Source organism: Populus trichocarpa, chromosome 3 (assembly GCF_000002775.5).
Source record: "Populus trichocarpa isolate Nisqually-1 chromosome 3, P.trichocarpa_v4.1, whole genome shotgun sequence".
Classification (NCBI taxonomy): domain Eukaryota; kingdom Viridiplantae; phylum Streptophyta; class Magnoliopsida; order Malpighiales; family Salicaceae; genus Populus; species Populus trichocarpa.
Window position 1 is genome coordinate 11,990,150 of NC_037287.2, and position 26,333 is coordinate 12,016,482.

The window sequence follows — 26,333 nt, forward strand, 5'->3', positions numbered from 1 at the left end:
ATTTTTATATAAAAAACGCATCGAAAAAGCCTGTATATTTATTTTTTTTGTTAGAAAAAAAATCTAACCCGCGGTGGATCATGGATCAATTAACTAGTAAGAAAATCTAAAAAGTATGAGGAGTTCACTGTGCAAAATACACTTTGGATCCCCTTATAAAAAATTATGGATGAATTCCAACAATAGAGAAAAAAAAATCATCTTTGACACTAGGTTCGACAGCTAAAATGGTTGACTATGGTGTCGACGAGTTCTAGTGAGGGTATTCTCTATTTTGATGTTTTTTCACCTTAAAACCGTCTTAAGAACAAATTCTAAGCATGTGAAGATTTTGGTTTCTGGGTTTTATGCCCTTTTTTTGTTATTTAAGATAATTTATGAGTTTATCAATGTGTTTAGAGTCTTTTCTAGATGTTTTAGGCAAAAATAAATTGAAAATGAGTTTCTAGTACAAAAAAAAAACTATGTATCTCAAGTTTTTTAGCATCTCGGTGCCCAAAATCTAGGGAAAAGTAGACAATGCGTCGTCTAAATTTCTTTTTCAAAAAAACTTTGGGCGGATAACGCGTCGTCTATCTTATTAGAACTTTGAAAAAAACAAAGGCCCACATGTGCAATCCCTCTCCAAATGAGACAGGCGTCCTAATTTGATTTGTCAGGCCCAACAATGTTTGCCCTCCCTCTCCCTCTTATTTCTAATTTTGTTTTTTAAAAAATTAATGTTTTTTTTTTAATATTTTTTATTTATATTTAAATTAATACGTATTCTCTCTTCTTTATTTATTTTTATTTAGCTTTTTTTATATAAATAATAATTGTTTTTTAATTATTTTGTACATGTTTAATTTTTGAAGAGATTATTCTAATTCATATATGATTTTTTTTGTTTAATATGAATAAGCTAAATTTTTAAAAATAAAAAATATTTATTTTTGGATAATATTTCTAATAAGTGTAATTTTATGAAATATTTTTTTTTCTTTGACTTTATTTAATTAATTTCTAGATTACAGGTCGATCTAAATTAATTTAAAAAGAAGTTATCTTAGTATATGAAAAGAAAATGTTAAAATAACGTTATCTTAAAAAAAAATTCTTGGAATGAACTTAATTTTTAATCGTGTGTTATTAAATCAATTCTCTTCTAATTTAATTTAAAAATATGAATTAAATGGTCTCCAAGTAGCCATCTAAGCTGAGTTTGGCGGCATTGACAGAAAAAAATTCCTACGGACCACGGTAATGTGCAGACAGGGAACTGTTCTTATATATTTTGGCGCGTCCGCGTCAAAATTAGTAGATTTTCTCTAAAAAACAAAAAATGTTGCAAAAAAAGGCCAAGTCAAAAACGGAGAACAAAAGGAGTTTTGGTTCATTGGATACCTTTCTTACCTTTATTTCAAACCGTCCATTTTTCTTTGTATTTGTTCTGATGGTTTTTTTATTTTAATTAAATAAAGGACATAGAACAAAAGATTTATCTCTTTGTGAAAAAAAAAGAGGGAATGAGAAATTATACTAAAAAATCATTTTGTTATGATAAGATTTTAATTATTATTGTTCTTATAAAAAATAATTATTATATAATTAAATAAAATAAAATTTAAAGGGCTCTCCGCAACACAAGATTAAATATATTACTTTATATCTATCTTTTAATTTCTTAACTTATTTTTTTAGTTATATTAACAATTTTTTTAATATTTATAGACATCTTTAATTCTCCTCATGTTTTATTAAATAGATGGATACTTTTTTTAATTCACAATAAAAAATTATTTTACTGCTATAAAATATGTTGATAATGACTACACTTATTTACATTAAAGAAATTGATCCGATATGCGGTGAAGCATGGGACACTGGACTAGTTTGGACCTAAAGCTAGACGAACATGAACTTCACTTCCTAGTAATATTGGAGATAAGTAATCTAGGGAGCCCTTGGTGCTCCTTTTTATCTTTTGGTGTGTTTATTTTTGTTGTTCAAGTTTCTTTCCATTTGAAAAGATATATTTGATTTTTTATGTGTTTTTTTTATGGTTTTGATATGTTAATGTAAATAAATAAATATATATATATATAATATAATATAATTTTAATTTATTTTTAATTAAAAAATATTTTTATAAAAATATTATACATGGCATTAACAAATACACAAATATAAAATAGAGATGGCTTAGAAGTGAGGATTAATAAATAAATAAATAAATAAATAAAATTACGAGGACCAACCGAGTGAACGCGATGGTAAGTTTCTCATCCCATTTCTTTTTTCTTGAAAATTCTAAAATTTTGCTCCTGTGTTCTTTTTATTCGATATTTCTGGGTTTTAGTACGGTTTTTTAAGGGTGAATATATATATATAATGAAAGGTTCGAAATCTCTCAAGAAATCTTCAACGGACAGATTAGATGCATGTGTTTAGTGCTCTGCAGAGCCCTTGCTCTGTTTTCTGTATAGTCCATCCTTATGTGATGCCAATATTGAGCCCTTACTTTCACGAAATCATCAGTTCGAACAGTTGAAATATTTACAGCATAGATGTTGAGGACAAAGGGTGTTTTTCTCATCAAGTCCAGAGCAAAGCACGAAGAGATGAAATGGACAAATCAAATCCATTGCCTTTTATTAACAGCTTGATGATGTACATCTTCTTCTTATCACAATTGATTTTTACCCACTCCTCCTAGCCATCATCACGTGACTTAAGAATGCATGGTACAGTTACATGACCATGAAGCAAACACGTCAATACAACATTTAATACTTCTGCAAGTGTGATGATCAGCTAGCGTACCTCCATCACCAATCAACAATTTCAGACAGGTTTCCATCAATTCTCTAGCTGGGGTCTCCTCTCAAAATCAACCGTCAATTTGTTCAATTTCTTGCTGCTTATCCTTTGCTGTCTAATTCTCAAATCTTGGTCAAAGCTGTGGTTGAATAATGAAAGAGGAAATTTATTTCGTTAGCGCAGTTAAAAAATGTTATAATCAATGATTTTGAACATCAGTCAGTTATTATGTTACCCAGTAATGAAGTACTAACCTTTGAGGGTGTGAAGGTGCGGAAGGAGTTAACATAGAAGCAAGCTTAACAGCATCTTCATGCTGATTAACAACATGATTGAAGCACAGATAGCGCCCATATGATGACACATCTTCATAGATGCAAACGTGGGCATCCACCAAGAAATTTAAGCCAACAGTCACAAAAACCCCATCTTCATACATTTCTGCTGCTCCTTTCAAATATGGGTTTTTGATGGAAAGATCAGGACTCATCACCAACCCTGCGTTAACAGATACCATATTCACTCCCCTGTCCATTGCCAGTGCCCACGCTGTCTTCTCTGCTAGAGTTTTTGACAGAGCATGCCACAACTGTCCAGAAACTCATTTCAGTATATAACAATGTTGATTCATTGGAGGAGATCTTAAATTCAATACATAATTGCACGTAATTGACACTAGAATTGAAGTTCATATAATAAGTAAATAAAAGAAGCTGGTACCTTGAATTTACGACAGAAATTGATGTCACTCCAGTGTCTCTCATCAAAGTCCGCTGTTATGGACTTGCGATCATCTCTCCAAATAACAGCAGTTGCTGAGGACGTGAACACAACCTTGTCAATTGTTTCAGTTTGTGCGCACGCTTCTAGCACATTGTGAGCTGCTCTGACCTCCACTTCTGTCATGAATTCCTGCACCGAACCAACGGCCCTTCATTTGTCAAGAGGACAGAAATTTGAACGCTTATTTGCTGCCCATTAACCCGAGATTTAGACAACGATCGGTCGACACCCGTCTCTCTCAAAGGTTTAAAGCATATTAAAACAGATATGGCCTATTGTTAGTATAAGTGGTCGATTGTAATAACGAAGACTTTTCCTTGGCTAATAATGAGAGGAGACCCTTAACCGTGATGAGCCCAATTGGCCTAGTAGTGTTGACTTACAAGCAATTAATCAAAGCCATTTAACAACTCTGACGAACTTGACGAATTGAACATATTAAAACTAATTACTGGTTAACATGTTGTGTGTACAAGAATAATTAAGCAGGCCGCCAGTCCCTTTCGAAGGTTTTCAAAAGGCTGGAGAGCCGTGATATTAATAATTTTACAGGTTATGAGGTTGTTTTTTTTGTTTTAAAAATATTTTTAAAAAGATATAAAAAATTTTATTTTTTATTTTTTATTTTAAATTATTTTTTAATCATTTTAATATATTGATATTAAAATAAATTTGAAAAAGTAAAATAAAAAATATTATTTTAATTTATTTTCAAACAAAAAATATTTTAAAAAATAATTCCTACCAAAAGTCAAAATGTACAAAACTTATTAGAAACTACTGTAGGGTATGTATATATATATATATATATGATTGAATTAGTTATATATGGATAAAAAGTTAGCCTAATTAATTATTAATTTATTCAACTTCAAATTATAATTAATACACGTCTTTTTTTCGGTGAGCTGTGATGGTAATGCAACCCATGGAAATTAAAGTTTAAATTGACATGCAATTATGCACCTACATTATTAATTACTTTTAGTAAACGAAGGGCATAACATCAAAGCACATGAATTTAAATCCCTTTTATTAATTAATTTAAACTTCAGAGCTTGTTGATAACTTTGCAATTTGCTGGCATTCTCTCAATCATTAAATATATTAAGAGTTATGCTCGGTTTGTTTAACATAAATTCTAGATCTGTTATAAAAATTATTTATAGATTTCTTTTATTATTGGACTAATCATTTAGCTGTTATTAACCATTCTAATATATATATATATATATATATATATATATAGAGAGAGAGAGAGAGAGAGAGAGAGAGAAAGGTGAATTCGCGGTGCTCGCATTCACCAGGCAGCGCGCGGTAGCTTGTGCTGCTTTTTCTTGATCTACTCTAAGGTGTCGGCCGGAGATCTCATATGCTAAGTGCGGTTGAATGTACTTTTAGATCATGAAAAGGAAAGATCAACTTACATCATAGGAGGATTGATCCTGTGGAGGCTCAAAGTTGTAGAACACACCACAACAACCTCTTAATGCATCAATTATGCTCTTATAGTCAAAAGGATCTGCATACAGAATCTTCAGCTTCTTCTTATCACAAGATAGGCCGCCGAATTGCAACTCACCTGATTCAAACCATCCAAGACAATTATGAATTAGCCCATGCATGCAAAAACAACGACAGAAAGAAAGACGTCCGGCCAAGTAGTTAGTAAAAGATCAATAAATAAATAAAAAGAAGAGAGAGATTGAGCATTACAGTCATGGTTTTGAACCGCAGCATGAACAGTGTAGCCTCTTTGGAGGAGCCTTTCAACCAAGCTAAACCCAAGGCTGCCTGAAGCGTCCATCACACAAACTGTGTTTGTGATGTGATGGAAAGAAGCCGGTGCCATTTGAGAGGGAAGAGAGGAGACACTTCTTTATTTAACTCGAAGAGTTGTGTGTTTTGTATGGTAGGGAGAGTGGTTTAGATAGGTGACTTCGGGGGGGTGTATATATATTGAACAAGGGAGGAGAAAACGACAACAAGTTTCAAGGAATTGGGGATTTTTTTTTCCCTAAAATTTTTGGGTAGAGGGAGTTAGACTGGTGTGTGTGTGTGTGTGTGTGTGTGTGTGTAAAGATGAGTTTTTTTATATATAAAAAAAAAGTAGAACAAAATTATTATTATTTTGAAAGTTTTAATCAATTAGAAAGATGTGATCCTAGTGTAATGTTATTTTTTTTATATTGAGATTAATATTTATCTATTTTTAAAATGTTATTTTAAAATAAATAAATATGATCTTTATTATAATTGTGAAAACGGTAGTATTTATTAATTTATTTTTTAAATTTAAGATTTAAAATAACTTTTAATAAAATTATCTCTACTATTTTTTTTTTAAAGTTGCCGGTGATACTATAAACCAGGCAACTTGAGGCTTGCAGATAGCATTAACTCTTTATTTTCTTATAAAAAAAAATATTGTGCTAATTTGAAAAAGAAAAAGAAAATGTGGCTAGCATTCAAAGAGCGTGGCTGCAGGTGGTTGTAGTAGGAAAAAAATGTGGCCAGCATTCAAAGAGCGATGTGTGTGGCCAGTTAATCACAGGAGGTGCGGGAGCAAAGCTATTCATCACAGGAAGAAACTCTAGAAGACGGTTGGGAGAATTGATGAAATGGAAACATGAAGGATTTGGGTAAATGATGGTCAACGATGGGAGCAGAGCAAGCATATTTCTACAAGGAGCAATTGTAAGTTGGCAGACAGACTGATATCATTCATTTCTCTCAATGCCTTGCCTGCCCATGATCGTATAATATATAGGATGGCAGAGGCAAATCTTTTAAGTTAATTCTTGTTCTGAATCTATCTACATTTCCGTGTGTTATAAAGGGTTTCACTTCGAACTTTTGTCGACGTCCTTGATTCCAGACAGGATATTGAATAGGCTGCGGGCCAGAACATTTTTATCAATAAAAACAATGTTTGGTTGCGTGTTTTAAAAAAAGTTTTTTAAATAATATGATTTGGGATATATACTTGTTCGAGGAAAAACAATGATATATGAACTAGTGTTTTTAAACCCGGTTTGGTGGCCGACCCGATCCAAGGTCCGGGTCACCCAGGTCAACCCCATTTTTTTTATAAGTCAAAACAATGATGTTTTGATAAAACAAAATAGTCAATGGGTTTTGCCCGGTCAACCGAGTTTTAAACTATCCCTATTTTTCATAAACACGACCCAATTCCAGCTTCGGATCAGCTGAGTTCTGGGTCGACCCGTCAAACCGGGTTTTAAAATTATAATATAAAGTAGCTTAAAAAAATAAAAACATGTAACCTGCAAAAAAAAAAAAAGGACAGGCAGGAAAAAACAAACAATGAAGTTATTCAATCAAAAATGGAGGAACAAAAAAAATTGACATGGATCAACCTAACCAAGTATGGAAAATATACAAGCCAATAGAAATAATAATAAAAAAAAAGCTAAAGTCGAATCCTAAACATTTTCATCTCGAATGATAAAGTTGAAAAGATGATCAATTTAAAAAATGATCAAAAAACACCCAACAAACCAATTTTTATGATATGAATCATGTAAATAAGATAATCAAATAGAATGCAAACCAGAAAACATTGCGGAACTCAATTTCAAAACAGCTTGATATTAAAGGACGAAACACAAAAATATTAAATTTAAAAAGAGCAATCATAGAAAAAAAAAATCAAACTAACCCGCCAAACCCGCAGTCCAAGCGATGGGACCAGAATAGACAAATAAAAAAGAAATCAGAGAAAATCACGAAGCTTGATACCAAAAAATACCTCAACCTTGAAGGATGGAATAAAAATAATAATTCCCAACCGATATAATATTGAAGGATGAAATAAAAAAAATCAATTTAAAAAAATTGTCAAAGTAAATCCAACAAAAAATAACAAATAAAAAAACTCATGACAACTTAGGTCATTTTGCAAATTCACAAGAAATCATATAAAAGGCATATAAAGAAAAAAAATGGAGTTTAATCGCTAAGGATAAAAATATTTAATGATGAAATTGAAAAAAATCATCTTAAAAAAAAGAAAAAAAATAAATTAACTCTAGCAAACCTTCAAAACTTGGACAAAGGTCCAAAACTTGGGCAAAGGTCAATTTAATATTCATTAACCAAAGTAAATCCAACAAAGAACAACATATAAACAAACATGAGAAAACCCGAGTTTTTTTAAAAAATTAGTAAAAAACTCTACAGAAAAAAAATAAAAATTATAGATCCCATTATCCAATTGAATAATTGCTAAACAATGAAACTTAAAAAACACGAGCCTAAAGAAAGGGAAAATAAAAATCAAGTAAATTTGGACAAATCTCTCAAATCTGGGTTAATCTCTAAAATATATAGTGTGTGAAATCCTAAATCTGAACTTAGTTAAGGAGCTCAATTTCAAATAAATCTAGTGTCGAATGATGAAATTAAATTTTTTAAAGTAAAAAAATGTAGTAAAAAGAACATGATAAAATTTTATAGGGAAAAAAAAAGCTTTAGGAGGATGAAAATGTAAAAAAAAAATTTATCTCGAATAAAACAAATAGTGATAAAAAGAATAAGGACTAAGTTCAAAAGAATAAAAATTAAAGGGGGTGAAATAGAAAACTAATTCTAATCTTATAAATTGTTTTAAAAAAAAAGCATTTCAAATATTGAAGAAAAGAATTGGAAATAAAATTAATTTAAAAAATTAACAAAAAATTGATTTTTTAGATTCAATTGATTTTCATTTTTTTATAGTAATTTTGGGTTGTTTTAGGGTTGTTGGGTGGTTTACATAAATTATTATGGTATATTTGACGTATTTTTGGATGAAAATTGATTTTTTTAGATGTTTTCTCTTTCTTTTTATTTCAATTCCTAAACTCTTTCTTTTTTATTTTTTTTATAAGCCAAAAATTGAATTGGATTGAAAATTTAATTTTTGAAAACACATATAGAAATTTGGGGTAAAAAATAGATTATGAAAACTATAATCATAAGTCTCTTTCTTTAATTTTAATTTTATTTTTATTATTATTATTATGTTAGTGAAAAAAAAAAGAGAAGTTCATGTTTTTTCTGATTCAAAATAAATGAGAATAGGATTTATTATATTGAACATTTAAAACTAGACTTGGATGATCTAATATTATATTTAAAAACCATAGACAAATTATATTCTTATTACTCAAAAGTCTTTTCCAAATAAGAGAGTTTTGCAACATTTTAACTTTATTTTGATTTTTGAGCTTTTGATTTTTATTTTTTTTAAAGTAAAAATTTATTTAGCATACGGCCTTTTTAATAATTTAACAAGAGAAAAAGGAACGTAATCGTGGGCCGAGATGGGCCCAATTTAAATTCAAGGCAAACAAGATCCAAGTAATTTCTTTCAAATAAAACTAAACACAGAAAACATTAAAAAACAAAACAAAAAAAATCGGTGATCGGAGAACCAAATCCTGGAAATGAGCGAGCCGCGAAACCCACCGTCGGGACTAAGAATCTCCATGACCGAACCTATCCGCTCCTTTCTCCTCTCAGCTTCGAAAGACGGGGATGTACCTCGAGAACTGCAGGATCTCGCTCTCAATCTCTCCTCTCAAAATAACCTACACTACAAGTCCTTCCGAAGTATATGGATCCGATCCCCACCCTCAACCCGACCACCCGACTTGATCCGCCTCTTCTCCGGTTCCAATTTCATCTTATCCAGCCCCAAGCCCAGAGAAAAGGTTATAATAATTAAAGAAAAGCACTCTATCTCTCTATGCACTCGTTTGTTTTGACTTTTTATTTTTTTAATTTGGTTATTATTGTTGTTGTTGTTGTTACTATAGAGTGAAGAGCTCAAGGCGAGATTGAGGAAACTTGAAGAAATGGCAGAGAGGAAAGCGTATGCAGAGCTAGTTAAGGATATTACGCCGCAGAAGAATACCGATGAGCCCTTCTCTTCTTATAAGGATCAGATGGGCTTTGGTCAGTTTTTCATTCATTTGCATCTGCTTCTTATTGTTTTTTTACAGGATTCGAATTTTTAGTTACATTTTAATCCAACTCTTAATGAATTGGTCATATGTGGTCAGTCACTTGCTGTTGAATTTGTGGGGTTAGTGATGTTTTATTTTGGAGAAAGTTGGGAGGGATTTGCAAATTTTAATTTTTATGGAATCACAATCTTACTACATACATGCCTGCTGCCTTCAATTGTATGATAAAAAATTGTTAAGGTAATTAAGAATGACGGTTGAGAATGTGTCCCAGCTATCAGTGAATCTATTTTTCATGCTTTTATTTCCCTCCCTCGGAAAAAAGAGTTGCATTATTCGGAAACGGGAAATCTTTGAATTGTAGAATCTTTCTGATTGAGAGAGTATCATTCCCATATTCAGTCAGTGAACAAATGCTTAATTTTTAAATGGATGATAGTACGGGGTGTGACAAGGTAGGAAAGTGTCAAGTTACATTAACATCTTCAATTAACATGTCTGGTTCCCCTCTTTTATTCCCTGCAATTCTTTTAGCACATTTTCCTAGTTGAAGTTTTCCTTTGGTAAGTGTTGTTGCACTACATCAAACTATTGACTCCGTGGGATTGTTGTCCCGGGCTTTAATTGCATCCTTTTAGTTGTTCACCTGTGGATGAACACAATCTAACACAGTCATTGTGTGCACTTCACAACTTGAGTTACTAGTGACTGATTTTTGCTGATTCTCTGTAGCTATATGAAGTTTCTTGTTATTTTGTTATCCCCGACTAGAGCCCCTTTAAAAAGTTCATTGCCCCTGATAATTTGCATTTTTAATGCATCTCCTAGCTTGTGATTGTAGTGACTCTCTAGACGTGTTTAATTTCCTCTAAATAAGGAGACAACTTTCCTCCTTTTCAAATCTTCACATTTTTCTATTTTGGTTAGCCTGAAGCTTTTGTCAATCATAACTTTCTGCAGGTTTGCATGTTGTTCTTATCATGTTTACTGGCTATCTGGTTGGATATGCAGCATTTAGAGCTTTGTTTGGCCACAGTCCTGCCATGGTAACATCAGATGCTATTTTCCCTCCATTTAAAGTTGTTTTTACTACTCAAAGCATTTCAAATTATCTGCTATCTTAAGAAATGCCACCCTAGATTTTTTTAAAAAAATCATCTGCAATCTTGTTGGTTGGGTTTGTCTTTTATGACATGCTTACATGTGCATTTGCACTTGTGTGTGCACATTCACACACACACACACACACACACACACACACACACACATATATATATTGGTCCAACCATTCTTTTCTATTTCTCTAGATTGATGTTAATGGCACACTTTTCTAACATTCCAGAGTGCTGCTGGAGGCATTCTTGGATTGGTTTTCGGAATGCTTGTAGAAACTTTTCTTTTCATAATTCGAACATCCAACCCCGATCCTAGATCATCAACTCCTAACACTTCTAAGCTAAAGAAGAATCAATAGAATTGACACAGACAGGTCAGCTCTTTTAAATCTTTGGTGTTACATCCTGATTTGTTGAAATATGTTATTTTCTGAATATGCAAATTAAAAGGCTATATGGCTCTATATGTGCAGATGCATCAGTAGGCTTGATTATAATTTTTCTTTTCAACGATCAGTTTGCATTTGACAACTCTGGATTTTGATGAAGAAGCATGAAGAAGAGATACAGGTGCCTTAATACCTGCACGAATGTTATTACCATGACTGTTGACATCAAAACTGTTAGTTCAATGTACCTCTTCTCTATTAGAAATAATAATGTGTGTTGTTTGTCACATCTAATTTGTGCAATTGCAACAATTTTCATATACCCGCATTTCCCTGAAAAGAAATAAATCAGCATGCACTAAGTCCTTTCACAAGGTTGATAAAACCCTTTATCCCATATCTTCTGATGCGGATCTTGGGACATACACGATGGTGTAACTTAACATTATTTCGTATTTCGCATGAAACTTGTGCATTAGTGAATAGTAATTACAGAAGACGATAATAGAGGGTAGTCCGAGACTGACATAAAGCGAAGTCTCCTCTTTTCTAAATTTGCAATTATATTGAATCTCACGTGCTAATCCGAATACCTTTTGTTATGAGTCAACACTGGTGCAGGTATTCCTGAGCCCTTGCTTTGCAGCAAGGTTTGCTACCAGTCCGATAGCAAGCATGAGAAATTGATAACTGAAGTAAATTTCAATGATCTTGTCAAATAGTTATTTTGTCCACAGTAAATATTATTAAAAACTCAAATGATCTAAATTTTATGAAAAAATATATTCTTCTCGTTGAAATTCCTTTTTATTGTTAATGTTTTTGTTATTTTAATGAAGCAATGGTATTCTATTAATAGAAAAAATATAAAAATTAAAACAAAATATCAATTAAAACTCAAATGATTTAAATTAAGTAACAAAAAAATGCATTTTTTTAGCCAAAGCTTTTTAATTCTAGGGAGAGCCTGGTTTATATATATATATGTAAAGGCCTGCTATCTAGCTAATATAAAAAATTGTGTTACGAAATAAGAATGACAATAAGTATCTACGAGTCGGTTTTCAGGTTTTTCAATATCTTTTCTCGTATCCATTAGGTATATGTATGTTTGGAGTATCTTTTCTAGTCTCCAAATCTTTCTTTCATCAGATCTCTGGTATCTTTGTTCAAGAACTTGACCAGACAAAAAACATGCTGCCATTCAAAAACCAGGCGTGCAAACAATCCTTGCCAATTCATTTATTTCTCAAACATTTCTCTTCCATCCCATTGAATGTTGTTGGCTTTTAGAAATTTCATTCACACAACATTAAAATATTGAGAATTGAAAAACAAACTATAATGGATCTCTGCTGTGTTCTTTGCTTTTTTTTAAAACAAAGAGAAACATGTTATAAAGCAAACGTAAGGCTGGACAAAAAGAAAGAAGTTGGGAAAATTATCCTTGGCTATGAGTATTAATTTGTCCATAACAGCAACTGATTTCTAAAAAAAATAACACTATTGGACTAAAATTCAAAAGCAAAAGGAAACTTTGTTGGTTTAACATGTAGACAGAACACCCTGCCTTGAATTGAGAATTGCTGACGCTCGTGTTCTCTTCTCAATCACAGACTCGAACTACAGAAACTTTTCCCTGCAAATTCAAGACAAACAAAATCTGTCATAGTGATAAGACCGGGAGAAAGAAAGCTACTGAGCAATGATAAAGGAAGAAGAGGGAGAGACCTAGAGGGGGATTGAGGACAAAACGTTCAAGGACCTGTATGAGAGATTCCTGGTGTTGTTGTCTTGCTGAAAAGAGAGTTACAGGAAGAGAGCGAAATGGAAGGAGAGAGTCAGCTATAAAGAGGGAAGTAGAAGTGTAGAACCCTAATTTTTATTTATATATAGCTTGGTACAATTGTAATTTTTTTTCAAACTTTAGGGTTATTGATGTAGTTTGGGTCGATTTCAGGTGGGTTTCAGTTCGAGTAAAACAATATCCATACTCTACCCAAACCTAAACGAGCAAAAAAAATCTCTATACATTTGGGTCGATTTGGATAGGTGCCTATCGGGTTAGGGTAAGATTATCATTTCTAATTAGGAATGCTTTATCGAGTATCATGAATTTGATTTAGAAACAAAATGATAAAGTGAGAAGTTAATGTTTTTAATAAAAGCAAAAGATATGTGCAAAAGTAAATGCTTAAGCAATAAATGAATCATGAGTTGGACAAGATAAACGAGTAGTCGTTGGTGAGAAAGGTTAGCACCCGTACTGACAAATGTGTGTTTGTACTAACAAAGTGCAAAGCGGAGAAATAGGTGCTCCTTTCATAAAACAATTAGTGGTCATGGTGGTGCGAACATGGATATGATTATTTTTTCAGGCATGACTATTTTTTTTCTCCCATGTTGGGTTCAATTGGGCTGCACTCGAGGCTAATTAGGTCATTTTATTCTTTCTTTTCCCTTTCCTCCCTCTCTACTTGGTTGGGCCTTCATTGGGCTTGGTTGGAATGAAATATGAGACCAAATAGGGGGTTCATTGAATGAAGTGGGAAAAAAGTAAGAATTAGAAGATAAATTGATGAGTTATAAGAGAATAAACGATCAAATTGAATAAAGAGGGAAAAGGTGTTTGGCACATTAACACGTCCGCCATCATGTGAGGAGGCTCGCTTTTTATGGTGGCGCATGAGGCGTCCTCCAAGATGCAGACCATCTTTGGTGTTGTTGGATTTGTTTTGGCGAGAACCTCCTTTCAAGGTAGCGCGTGTTATTGGAGTCACTCCGGCTACCAAATCTTCTTTTTTCTATTTTCTCTTCTCGGTTTCCACACCTGAATTCTTTAAAATAGCTAAGGGGATTCCATGTTTTTATATGTAAAATTTTGTCTTTATTCTTGTAATTATTATTTTTAATAACAATTATAATTTGGTTTTGAAAAATTGATGTCTAATAAACTATGGAATGTTTTCCAAAACTATGTTTACGTGAGATAATGCAAAATAGAAGAAATATCTAAAAAACAATGAAAATACAACGGATAAAACTGAAAATATCAAAATTTTAAAAGTTAAAGAAAAAAAAATGAATAGTGATTTGTATGTGAGTGTAAGAGTAGGGGGGTAAAGATAACTTTTTTGGGCTAATTTATAATTGGCCACTTGATTTCTTTTTCTTTTTTTTCCACCTTGATCTTCCATTTTTAACTTCTCCTTTAACAAATTCCAAGAGATTAGCTATTAATTTGGAGCAAACACCTTTATCACTGTTAGGTTTTGAATAGGGTTGTGTTTTTGTTTAGCTCGTTCTTAGTTTTTTTTTTTTTCCCCTTTTTGTCTATTGGGAGTTTGGTTTAATTCTAAATAAAAGAAAATGTTAAATATTAATTAAAAAAAAGTCTTCAGAATTATATTGAGACAAATATAAAATTTCTTCTCACTCATTTCAATTATTACATGCATAAAATATTTTTCATACTTTTTCTCGAATTGAAAAACCTGAAATGATTATGAAAATTAAACTCAGCTAGTGTTTGTTTTATGCTATGCATATGGGCGGTCTATTTATTTGAGTTATTTTTGGTTTTTATTTTCACTTACTTGATCATTTTTTTTAATTATTTTTATAAGAAAAGAAGGATAAAATAAAACTCAGAATGCATAAACTATTTAAAGGGTAATAGAGAGGAAGGTTACAAGTGTACAACCTAAAGTTTTTATAAACCAATTATGAATTCAAAATAATAACATGGAGGGGTTTTTTTATTATTATTATTATTTGAGCTGGAATAACCCAAGAAAAGAAGTTCTAATTGTGGGATTTGACTTGATTTCCTAAATTGGAAAACTGATATCGGGCCGTATGTTTAAAAATAGTAACACTTGCATTTTCGACGCCCCACAAAACCTTCCCCAAGTTATAAAATCCCTTGAATCCCAACTCCGCGTGACAGCCTCCCTCTCCCACCACCTCCTCTGCCTCCACTCCAAAAAAACAATGGGCAGAAGGGAGCACCCGGAACCGGAGACTGCCACCACCCAGAAGAACATAGTTTCTGCTTCTTCCGACATCTTCAAATTCCTATTCAGCGGCGCCAATCAAACCGCTGCTACCTTCTCCCTTTTCACCGATAGCAACCCTTTCAAAAGAAAACCCGACGACCCAAAATCCAACGAAAACCCCAGCGCCAATGCCGATATTCAAGACCCTAATTTCAACGGTACTGCAATGAAACTAAAAAAGGTGAAAACCCAAAATCCAAATTTGGGTCTTGAGCCGAAAGAAGAGAAAACGTTAAATGAGAGTGGAAGGAAGAGAAAGAAGAGAAAGAGAGATGATCTTGAGAGCGAATATGAGGCTAAGAAGTACGGTCCAGTGGTAAATAATGAGGAAAATGTGCGTGTTGTTGTTGGCGCGAAGAGGAAAAAGGCTGATGATGCGGCGGATGTGCTGGTTTCAAAGGAGGGTGAAGGTTTTGACGATGAGAGGAAGTTATTAAGGACTGTGTTTGTTGGGAATTTGCCTTTGAAGGTGAAGAAGAAGGCACTCATTAAGGAATTTAGTAAGTTTGGGGAGGTTGAGTCTTTGAGGATCCGGTCTATGCCAATTACTGAAGTAGGTGTACTTTGATTCTGATGATTATGGGTTTTTTTTTCTTGTTGATTGGTATTGTATTTTGATGGATTTCTGCATGGGCAGTCCAAGATACCCAGGAAGGGAGCTATTTTGTTGAAGAAATTTAATGATAATGCTGACAGGTATGCTGTTGGTTCTCACAGATGTGTGTGTTTGTGTTACATATTCGGATAGTTAGTTTTGATGTCCATTCTTATGTCTTACTTCTGAAATTCTAGAATTGAACCCCGTAATGTTACCCTACTTGCTTATTTTTCATCTGATGAAAAAAATCCTAGCAAGTGCTTGTTCCAGTTTACGTGGTTTATTTCAAATTCCTTACACGATCCACGTTACCTGGCTTTTCCATGTCAGAATCTGGAAAAGAATTAATTAGATTTCCGAGCGCATGAATGATCACTGTGAGAAAAAAGAAAAAGAAAAAAAAGATGCCTTGGCAACTAATTAAAGAGAAACAAGTGAAAAATGTTTACCCTGAGTTATCAGGGCTGGAATCAAATGATGATCCATTTCCAGCGTGTACTTTGTGATATAATTACCATTTCTCAACTTTGAGTTGCATCACTAACAAAAAGCTACATACTGAACGGGTTCTAAGTTTGCCTATAAGGAGCTTCTGTTTAATTAAACTTTGTATTGTGATTTTGGTTGATCCTTTATATCTGCTTTTATTCATTTTGATTGCAATGTCAATTTTTGATGAAGAATACCGTGTGCTGCAGTGTTCATGCATATATTGTTTTCAACACTGAGCAATCTGCAGAGGCATCTCTCACCCATAATATGGCTGTGGTATGTTTATGTAATGTTTCATTTCTGACAGTTGGCTAATCAACATGATTTTGAGTAAAATATTATGTTTTTTTTATTATTATAGGTTGGAGGAAATCACATTCGTGTAGATAGGGCATGCCCACCTCGTAAGAAGTTAAAGGGGTCAGATGCTCCCCTTTATGATAACAAGAGGACAGTTTTTGTTGGTAACCTTCCCTTTGATGTGAAGGTAATCAACTGTCCTGTATTTCTCTATGTGCATTCTGCGTACACTGTGTGGATTTGTTGTTGCCTAATTTTGTTAATCTTATCTTGATATGTCTCTTTCATCTGACTGTAGGACGAAGAAATTTATCAGCTTTTCACTGGTATTAAAGATCTTGCATCCAGCATTGAAGCTGTTCGGGTTATTAGACATCCTCATATAGGTCTGGGAAAGGGCATCGCCTATGTGCTGTTTAAAACAAGGGTATGATGCGTTAAAATTAATGCTCATTTTTTATCAATAATTTTATCACTGAAATTTATAGTAACGTGCTTCCCTCTGTTTGTTCATGTCCCAACTCTATTTTATCTGATATGCTGTACCCATTGAAATTGATGTTCCGAAGAGCTGCCACTTGTATTCCAAATTTGGAAATATAAGGTTCCTGTGACACTGCAGTCAATATCTTGGGTTGGGTGTCCAATTAGAATTTAAGTTATTTATCATGTCGGATCATTAAATACTTTGATTACATACCATGTTATCAAGGAAGAAACCAATTTAAAAAGAATAGAGCATATTTCACATAAGTGCAGAGGTGTGGTCTTCTTTTTTTGTATTTTCTTCTCAGATTTAAGGAGCGGGAAACTGTGATTTGCTTAAGCAATGGCTGCAGTGAGTTTTTTGGAAGAGTTTTTAAGTCTAGTCCAGGGATGCATCGTTGGAGCTATCAACCAATACTTACTTGTATGAATGCATAGCTTTGTTGGAGTTCGAAGCTTTGACCTGGAGTTCTTTATTTTTCTTGCTCTGGGAATATGTTTGTGGATGGCATGTTAGACTGAGCAAAGAGCATAGTTGGGCTTGTATTTTCATGTAGCTGTTCTATGATGAGATGCTCGGAAATGAAAGGATGAAATTTACCTGTTTGTGCGGAATTGATTCTTTTGTGCGTGTTGATGTGTTTGGATTCTCTTTTAGCAGTTTAGAATTGTCTTGTTTAAATTATGGTTGCTGAAAGATTCTCACACTGCTTAAATTTATACCAATGCTTCATTAGTTTGCATAATGTATTCAAAAAATTCCAGTGTCTGTCCTATAAGGTTAATGAGTTCTGATGTGATGGCATGCAGGAAGCTGCAAATTTGGTGATCAAGAAACGAAATTTGAAGCTTCGTGATCGAGAACTGAGAGCATCTCATGCCAGGCAGGATTCTACGCCATCTAAGAGAAGGAACTCATTTGCAGGAGAGACAGCTAATTTGTCAAACAAGAAGTTGGCAACAGATTCGAGGACTCCTGATCGCAACAACAGGCCAGATACAAAGGCTGCCAAGTCCTATCAGGGCTTGCGTGCTAGCAAATCTGGTATTGAGAAGAAAGTCCATGCTCCCGCAAATGCAAAACGCAATGGAACAGCTAAGGTGAAATCTAAGACTCAAAGAGAAAAGCGTCAGGAGAAAAGGCCAGCTGTTGCTCTAAGAAAGGCAAAAGCTACAGCACTCAAGGATGGTGGTGCTTCAGGACCAGCCAGGCAAAAACGCAAGCTAGATAGCCGGACCCCAGACAGTTCCAACAGAAAGAAGAAAGCCAGGAAATTTGGGTAGGAAGAGGAAGAAAAAAGCCTTCGTATTATGGGCAATACCTAAAAATAGCAAGGCACCATCTCTTGAAAAAGGGATATTTTCCCGCTTTCATTCTATTTTACTTCATAAATCCCTGTACAATATTAATCTGCAGTGTCTTTGTGACTAAAATATATTTTTCGTGCCCGATTTTTTTTTTCTTCATGTGATTTCTTGAACTTGGCTTTTATGCTTGATTTTCATGAATCTTGGAGTGTTTCGAAGGTCGCTAATCGCAAGTAAGGATAATACAAATCTCCATGGTATGACTGGCCTTATTCTATCCTGTCATGTAAAGATTGTAGAAAACCTCACAACACGATATCAAATATCTTCATGTGAGTATATTTTTCCTCTTTTCGCTTTAATTTTTATTTAGCATTAATAATTTTTTTATAATTTATTGACTTGTATAATTTTTATTCTATTTCATTAAATACACAGATCAACCTTTTCATTTAGTCTATTTCATTAAATGCACATATCAACTTCTCAATTTTCAATTAAAATTCTTTGTGATGCCAGAAAACACTTTCACAAAGCCTCCACATTCATAAACAGTGAAGTTACGCTCAGTGTATTCTTAAAAATCATTTCAGAAACTCTTCGCATGCATTCAGTCATGTAATTACAGAAATAATAATATTTCACTGTCAATCTCTCATTTTTTATTCTATAAAAAGCAAACTTACATTTATTGTAATCTAAAAAACCTTTCATACACATTAACTTATTTCAAGAAACTTTTTACGTACAATTACTCTATTAATTTTAATTCTTTGTTAACTTATATCAACATAGACTTGATATATTATTCACATTCTTAATGATCAGGAACAAATATCATTCTATTTAAATCCTAAATCTTACATACAGCTGAAATAAACAACATTTGCTGCTTAAAAAATTGGACAGCACCGACTGGCATAAACCCTGCAACAGGCGAGAACTTTTTGTAAAAACTACATGTCTTGCAGAAAAAATGCACATATTTTTGAGATTGATGACTTTTTTTTCTAGGCATTCAAATTATACAGGTTATCACCAACCCCACACCTCTAATCCAAATAACCCCAACAGGAAAATGAACTTGTGCAAGTCAGGCATCCTCCCAAGATCATCTCTGTCATCTGCAGCATTCACAAGGGAACCCACAGGCAGGGACAGCTGTGTATTGCATTTAGCTGCTATACAGAAACAACATGGCACCGCAATGGCTGGCTAGGTGACTGAAGACGCATGTACAACAAGTGTTTAGGGAACATTACTATGATTTACTCTTGCTCATTAATGTAGGGGTAATTGAGATGATCCCGATAAGGAACAGAGTGGCAATGGAGTTGAAGTCATAAAGGTCCCCTATCGATTGCAATTCTCCAAGTGCTATTCCAGCCTGCAAGTTAACCAGGCATCCGATATATTTAGAAAGCAGCAATGGCATATAAGTTTTTCATTAATGACATTCTACCTTTCAAAATTCATACACACTTTGCCCGGAAGCTTCGCACCAATTCCTACCCAATTACCCTACATTGCATTTGATATTTAAAACTTAAAGACCTCTTACACTGGGGTATGTTTTGTAGAACATCATGAATGCGATCTACATTACATTAAATCCCAAGGAGCGTCGGACCAAAGCTCATTGAACTTCATGTGATCCTAACATGTAAATTATGCATTTTACAATGGCATTCACTCCAGATATTCAATAATGCACCAAAATTTATATATATAAACCTATACTCTGCGAGTAAAATACCTTAACAGTGACATAAGCAGCAGGAATAAGTCCAATCAAGGTTGCCAGGAAGAAAATGTGATAAGGAACATCAACTATTGGTGAAGCAACATTTATAAATGTATTTGGCAAAGTTGGGGTTAGTCGTAAGAAAAGCATGTAGTTCAACAATCCTCCTCTTCTTCTAGCCACCTGATAGTGAAAAGAAACAATTTTATCACAATTTTCCATCAAATATAAACAAATGATAAACAGGAGAAGAGGTTCACCTGCTCTTGGAAGAAACTAAGTTTGTCAGGCCACAAACTAAAGACAAGAGGCCGCCCAATTAGTTTTGACAGAAAATAGCAAGAAGAAGCACCAGCAGTGGCTGTGAACACCACCAAAGCTACACCTTTAAGTACTCCAAAAAGTGCCCCAGCAAGCAATGACATAAAAACAGTCCCGGGGATCATAAAGGTCTGCATGAAAATGTAGACCACACAGTACCCCACCAGGACTTGTGCGGTGTAGTCAATTGTATAGGTCTCAAGGTGATCCCTGCAAAATAGCATCCACATCATACTATTAACATAAGGCCAGGAAACATGGAATTCCAGTAATTTGAAGAAAAGTAAATGCGATGAGCAAGTCAAAGGAAATATAAATATTATCTTTCGGTAAGAAAAAATGACAGAGCCAGTGCAGATTTCCAGTAATATTTTAACCAAGCCTTGGCGCCTTTAGATCGCATGAGATGTACCACAGAGGTTGAGGTTTCAAAGACTCATTTACCCCAAGTGAACAGCTATGTCAAGAACATTACAAACAAAATCCAACAATACTTCTCACCAGCTCAAGTTCCTATATAATAGATATTATACAAATTCTAAGCTTTGGCCCAACATGCAAAGCAACAGAAGTTCATAAGTAGACAGCCTGCATATGAAGGTCTGAATGTAATGAACCTTCCACAGATCCTGATTTGAATAATCCAATTGGGTTGTATCCACATGACGAATTATACCCCTTTTTCATATCAAGCCAAGCAAAGCAATACCTTGATACAGGCAAGTGGGGAAAAATCCCCATTTCACTTAAAAAGCATGGATCTTGATTTTGCTTTTGTTTTTGTTTTTATGGCAAGAACACGATTGGTAAAACACAGTCAGCTCTGCCTGTAATTTCAGAATTCAGACCCCAAATGCAATGAGTAGAACAAAACAAATGAAATTAAATAATTTAAAATGTAAAGCAATTTTCTTTTTAACCCTAAAAAAATATGAAAATGTTAAAACAATTCCAGGCAACAGCAAAGGTAGATATCAATTAAAATGAAAAATAAAGAGAAAGAAAACCTGAGGATTTGAAGATCTTCGAGGGTACGAGGAAGCTTGAGGAAACTATAGTCCGATGCAGGCATGGTTAGGTAAACACCCAAAAGACACAAAACGAATCCCAGCACAACAGAGGAAGCAGCACCAACTTCCCAAAAGCTCAAAGGAAATCTGGATCCCACATTCCCTCCTTTCCCCTTCATCTCTCACCGACTCCCTTCTTTTCTTTTGCTTTCTCTCTCTTTTGATTATGATTTTTTTTAATTTGAGAGAGGGAGGGAGGGAGGGATGGAGGGAGGAAAGGAAGGGAAGGTTTAAATGAGTTGGAGCTGCTTTGCTTTTAGGACACTCCTTTCCGTTTTGTGTGTTTGAGTTGCGGTTTCTATCTCTCTGCCTGTAGTTCTTATCTAATGACTTTGAAAGAGAGACAGAGGACAAAGAATATTCGTTGGCGAGAGATCTGAGACTGTTTGGAAATGTTTTTGAAATTATGTTTTTAAAAAATTAAAAAAATAATAAAATTACTTTTTTATATTTTTATATTATTTTGATATTTTAATGTTAAAAATAATTTTAAAAAAATAAAAAAAAATTATTTTAATATATTTTTGAAAAAATTATTTTAAACCACGATTATTACTCTAAATAGTAAAAAAAATATATATATATATATATATTTTTTTTTTTTTTTTTTGTCTGTGGACATTTCACCTTTAAAATTAACTTTAAATCCCAAAAGTTACGAGGATCCAGTTAAAAACTGAAAAAATAAAAATAAAAACATTGCACATTTGTTGTTTGTCAGTCGACAGTCGTCGCTGGTCCTCGTCCACCGCGGTTTCTTTTTGTGCGTCTATTCGCGCTCGCGCGAGCGTGTGAGAGAGAGGCCGGTGGTAAATGGTAATGCCAATTGTCATGGACACAAAAAAAAAATTAAACGTAAAAAAAAAATCCGGTCCCTACTTTTATAGAAATTTCTTGATAGTCTTGTTAAATTAGTTTCGTCAGTAAATTTTATAACCTCCTAATTCAATTCTTTTTTCTAATTTAAATTTCAAATTAAACTATATTAGAGTTATTTTGACATGAACTAATTAATTTAATAAGTTTAAAGACAATATGAATAACCGATAAAAATATAATTTAACTTTAAAAAATTCAAAATAACATCTTTTTTAAAAAAAAATATTGAGACAATAACATATTGGATCGATTCGAGTTTCATAACTTAACTCGTCAAATTCACAATTTAGGTCATGGACTCCCCTATATTTAATAATTTTATCTTTAAACTATTTTGATTTAATTATATGATAACAAAAATAAATATTTGTAAAATCGAGTACAAACCCAATATCAGGATGTTTATTTGAGATTACGATAATTCCATAAAAAATAAACCAAAATAAATTATGAAGATCGATTAAAAATCAATCAAATATTACAAGATAAAATTAAAAAAAAAATCAATAAAAACCTCAGTGACTCAATCACTTAGGTCTTTATAACAAAGTTCAAGTGCATAAGTCTACCAACCTTAGCCCATATACCTGGGCCTTTTAAAAAAATTCTTTTTTAAATGATAGGTAACTTGTCGTTCAATCCATATTTTTTTTTTATAAAAAAATAAGCAATAATGTGTCGCCCACTTGTCTAGATTCTGGTTACAAAAGGATAGCCGAGAAATCAAGGCTAAGTATTTTGGTTTGGAAAATCCATTTTTTCATCTAATTTGACCCAAAAACATCTAATAAACATCCTTAGCACCTAAATAAATCCATCTCTCAACTCAAACTTCCTTAAACTGCTTTAAAAAATAATAATGAAACAAAAATAAAATCTCTCTCTACCTTGATCTACCATTTCAAGCAAGTTGAAAGTCTAAAACCAACTCCATATAACTCATCTTATTGAATGAAACACATCGACACTAAAATTATGTTTTTCTTTCATCAAAATGTGACCAATCGGTGACTTTCTATATTTTTTTTCGTAATCTGATGACTTTCTATCTTCTTCTGAACTAACTTTCTTTTTCCTTAAGCCTTGAGAGTAAAAAATAAACAAAATAAACTTTTAAACCAAAACAAAAATGATAAAAACCATAAGGACTGAAAAGAAAGATAAAGGAAAATAGGTGGACCAAAAAATATCATTTTTTATTGGCCATGAAGTCTTAAACTTACAAATAAAAAATCATTATTAAAGTAATTTTATTATTAATTATAAACTAGTTATTTGGTTTAGAAAAACAAATTAATTTTATTTCTTTATTATGAAAACTAATTTAATAGTACTATGGTTTTGAAACTGTCAATAAAATAATTCATTGATGTTACTGTTATTAAATTAGTGATAAGTTATTCTCATTTAGACCTCATTTGTTTGATGAAAAGTTTTTTATAAAAAAAAATAGTTTTCATAAAAAGTAAATTCATGAAAAGTGAATTATTTTTTTATATTTAGCAATGTCGTGGAAAATGAGTTAGAAAATGTATTCTAGTGTTTGGCTATGCCATGAAAAATAAGCTAAAAAATAACTTATTAACGTTTTATTTATTTTTTCAAATTTATTAAAAGAATAAGGACCAAATATGAAAGATAAAGAAGCCAAATGAGGATAAAATTGAGAAAGAAATCCAATTTGATAAATTATTTCAAACAAAACAAACATCAATAAAAAGAATGAGGATCAAATCCGCCATATAAAAAATGATAAAATTGAAAAAAAATCCAATTTCATAAATTATTTTAAATAAAATAAATAAAAATCAAAATAATTGGGATCAAATTTGATAGATAAAAAAATTAATTAAGAAAAGGATAAGAAAAAAATATATAACAATAAAAAGAATAAGAACCAAAGTTGATATAAAAATCAAATTAAATCAGATTCTAAGAGAAATTTTAAAAAAAATCAAAAAAATGATTCACAACAAAATATATAGCAATCAAAATATTAAGGATCAAATTTGATATAATCAATAAATAACAAGATATTTTTTACAACTTCTGAAAAGTGTAACCCCCTATATTAAACAAAATATAGGTTAAGATTTTAAATTTTTTTAATTTAAAAAATACCTTTTCTAGGCTCTATAATAGAATGAGAGGTACACTTCTTCCTCTCTTAATTATCTCCCGCTCCTCTCTATTTTTTTCCCCTAAAAATCATCAATGAATCTCAGTTTTTGTCCTCCAACAATACCTCCCTCCCTCCCTCTCAACCCTAACCTTGATCGAACAATACCTATTTATTAATAATGTCAACTCAGAGGGTAATTGATAGTAAAACGAGAGGGTGATCCAATTTTTAAGTGTCAATTGCATTAATGGGAAAAGCGAAGCTGAGAGGATTTTTTTTAGTCTAAAAAGAAATAAGAAGAAGTTGTATTATTGTTGTGCCGATGGAGTATGCGGCCACCGGCTCCGACGAGGTATCGTTGCTTGTGGTGGTGTTGTTATCTATTCATCTGAAATGAACTCAGCGATAAAGGACTAAGAGTATTAAAAGATGAGAAGTTGCCAAGATGGAAACCATTGACTATCTTCAGAGATAGATGAAGTATCTTCTAATTTTTGACATATTATTTTGTATTTTTTTAATGCCTTTATGCTTCTCCTTGTTCTTAAGAAATAAATATTTTATCATCATCTAGAACTCTATATCTCATATTTTTCTTGTTTTTGTTTTCCGTAAATTATTTTACAGAAAAATAATTAATAAAAGATATTTACAGTAAACTTTCAAATTTAATTTATTTACTTAAAAATATTTTTAATTAATAAAATTCTGTAATTTTATAAATAATAATTAACTTATTATATCATCCAGTTATGCACCACAACTATTTAATTATAATTTTATTATTATTATTATTTTTATCATCATTATCGTTATTTTATTATTATTATTTTATTTTTTTATCAATACTATTGAGAAAAGATTTTTTATTTGGAAAATATTTGACGGAAAACAAACCTACCCCGAACCACTCTTGATTGAAAAAGTCTAATGAAAATAACGCACCACGTTTCTTAAACTCCCTCCCTTCTACGCGATAACTTAAACTTAAATTTCAAGTAAAATAGAAAGAATAAAAGTTTGACCAGAAGAGAAGAAAGTAGCATCGATAAAACAACAATGACTCATTCATCCAGGTCATATTACCTCCAAATAAATAAATGAAAGCAAATAAAAAAGTGAATTAGTGAATAAGGAGGAGGGAGGGGCCCAGGAACAAATAATAATAGAATAATTAAGAGATTAATAAATAAACACTAGAGCCATGAGAAGCACGTGGATGGTGGGAAACGGCACGAACAGAGAGGGACACTAACGATTGCCGTTCGTCAAAGGAGGCACGTGCTGACCTCTACACCACACGGCACAGCCTCTCTGCTGTGTCCCACATATATTATCTCCTCTTTAAAATCACCCTTTTGTCCTTTTCCATTCATTTGGATTTGGAGCCAGCCAGTCAAAATACAAGCATATATTTTATTAAAAATTATATTTTTTTATATTTCTTATCGTTTCATACACTAATTTTAAAAAAATAAAAAAAATATATATTATTTTAATATATTTCAATATAAAAAATATTTTAAAAAATAACCTAGCATGCTTTCAAACAAGCATATTATTATTTGATTTGATTCCGATACTTAATCACAATTATCTTAAATGGGCTGAGCTAGTATTCATTAATCCTTGAAATCTTAAAAATAAAAAAAATGAATATGCAGTTAGGGCATAAGTTTAAGGAGCCTCTTGACAAATTTTGTTAGAGTTTGTTTCCAGTTGAACAAGTCTTTAGGACTTAGCTGATTTCTAGTCTTGAATAAATCCTATTGTTTAGGATTCTGTTATTCTGTTATTATTTCTATTATTAGCTTCTGTTTTCAATCTTTGTAAAGGCTATATATATGGTCTTCAGTTACGTTAATAAATACACAAAACATTTCTTCCTTTCTCTTAT

General features: G+C 32.4%; 4 protein-coding genes across 15 annotated transcripts; 2 read left to right on the top strand and 2 right to left on the bottom strand.

The window, feature by feature from the left end:
* Positions 1-2,598: 2,598 nt before the first annotated feature.
* Positions 2,599-5,582, bottom strand: LOC7491865 (cinnamoyl-CoA reductase-like SNL6). Its single transcript, XM_002304306.4, has 5 exons — positions 5,299-5,582; positions 5,010-5,164; positions 3,520-3,711; positions 3,054-3,388; positions 2,599-2,938 (listed from the first exon to the last, which is right to left on the bottom strand). The coding sequence occupies exons 1-5, from the start codon at positions 5,432-5,434 to the stop codon at positions 2,839-2,841; spliced, it is 918 nt and encodes a 305-aa protein (XP_002304342.3). The 5' UTR covers positions 5,435-5,582; the 3' UTR covers positions 2,599-2,838.
* A 3,382-nt stretch (positions 5,583-8,964) lies between these two features.
* Positions 8,965-13,115, top strand: LOC7491866 (uncharacterized). Of its 12 annotated transcripts, none has more exons than XR_002980758.2 (7): positions 8,967-9,299; positions 9,405-9,543; positions 10,515-10,600; positions 10,897-11,043; positions 11,143-11,239; positions 11,680-11,753; positions 12,675-13,115. XR_002980758.2 is itself a non-coding variant. In XM_006385608.3 (5 exons), exons 1-4 carry the CDS (start codon positions 9,033-9,035, stop codon positions 11,026-11,028), a joined length of 624 nt encoding a protein of 207 aa, XP_006385670.2. In that variant the 5' UTR covers positions 8,965-9,032; the 3' UTR covers positions 11,029-11,043; positions 11,143-11,347. The 12 variants fall into 12 exon arrangements, 2 of the variants coding, with proteins under 2 accessions (XP_006385670.2, XP_024452492.2); XR_002980755.2 differs by having other exon boundaries at positions 8,968-9,299; positions 11,143-11,291; XR_002980761.2 differs by lacking the exon at positions 11,680-11,753 and having other exon boundaries at positions 8,966-9,299; positions 11,187-11,291.
* Positions 13,116-14,946: 1,831 nt separating this feature from the next.
* Positions 14,947-18,518, top strand: LOC7456083 (uncharacterized). The gene is made up of 6 exons (XM_002303391.4): positions 14,947-15,669; positions 15,754-15,812; positions 16,413-16,482; positions 16,568-16,693; positions 16,805-16,933; positions 17,803-18,518. The coding sequence occupies exons 1-6, from the start codon at positions 15,052-15,054 to the stop codon at positions 18,274-18,276; spliced, it is 1,476 nt and encodes a 491-aa protein (XP_002303427.4). The 5' UTR covers positions 14,947-15,051; the 3' UTR covers positions 18,277-18,518.
* Positions 18,519-19,081: 563 nt separating this feature from the next.
* LOC7456084 (uncharacterized membrane protein At4g09580) lies at positions 19,082-21,750 on the bottom strand. Its single transcript, XM_002304307.4, has 4 exons — positions 21,373-21,750; positions 20,305-20,575; positions 20,057-20,227; positions 19,082-19,687 (listed from the first exon to the last, which is right to left on the bottom strand). The coding sequence occupies exons 1-4, from the start codon at positions 21,552-21,554 to the stop codon at positions 19,562-19,564; spliced, it is 750 nt and encodes a 249-aa protein (XP_002304343.1). The 5' UTR covers positions 21,555-21,750; the 3' UTR covers positions 19,082-19,561.
* Between the last annotated feature and the right edge of the window lie 4,583 nt (positions 21,751-26,333).

Coding starts and splice junctions, on each gene's coding strand:
- LOC7491865 (XM_002304306.4), bottom strand. CDS start 5,434: ATGGCACCGGCTTCTTTCCATCACATCACAAACACAGTTTGTGTGATG. Junction 3,712..5,009: donor AGGATCAATCCTCCTATGAT/GTAAGTTGATCT, acceptor GGTTCGGTGCAG/GAATTCATGACAGAAGTGGA. Junction 3,389..3,519: donor ATTTCTGTCGTAAATTCAAG/GTACCAGCTTCT, acceptor GTTTCTGGACAG/TTGTGGCATGCTCTGTCAAA.
- LOC7491866 (XM_006385608.3), top strand. CDS start 9,033: ATGAGCGAGCCGCGAAACCCACCGTCGGGACTAAGAATCTCCATGACC. Junction 9,300..9,404: donor GCCCCAAGCCCAGAGAAAAG/GTTATAATAATT, acceptor TTGTTACTATAG/AGTGAAGAGCTCAAGGCGAG. Junction 9,544..10,514: donor TAAGGATCAGATGGGCTTTG/GTCAGTTTTTCA, acceptor AACTTTCTGCAG/GTTTGCATGTTGTTCTTATC.
- LOC7456083 (XM_002303391.4), top strand. CDS start 15,052: ATGGGCAGAAGGGAGCACCCGGAACCGGAGACTGCCACCACCCAGAAG. Junction 15,670..15,753: donor GGTCTATGCCAATTACTGAA/GTAGGTGTACTT, acceptor CTGCATGGGCAG/TCCAAGATACCCAGGAAGGG. Junction 16,694..16,804: donor ACCTTCCCTTTGATGTGAAG/GTAATCAACTGT, acceptor ATCTGACTGTAG/GACGAAGAAATTTATCAGCT.
- LOC7456084 (XM_002304307.4), bottom strand. CDS start 21,554: ATGAAGGGGAAAGGAGGGAATGTGGGATCCAGATTTCCTTTGAGCTTT. Junction 20,576..21,372: donor GAAGATCTTCAAATCCTCAG/GTTTTCTTTCTC, acceptor GCTATTTTGCAG/GGATCACCTTGAGACCTATA. Junction 19,688..20,056: donor CTGCTTATGTCACTGTTAAG/GTATTTTACTCG, acceptor GTTAACTTGCAG/GCTGGAATAGCACTTGGAGA.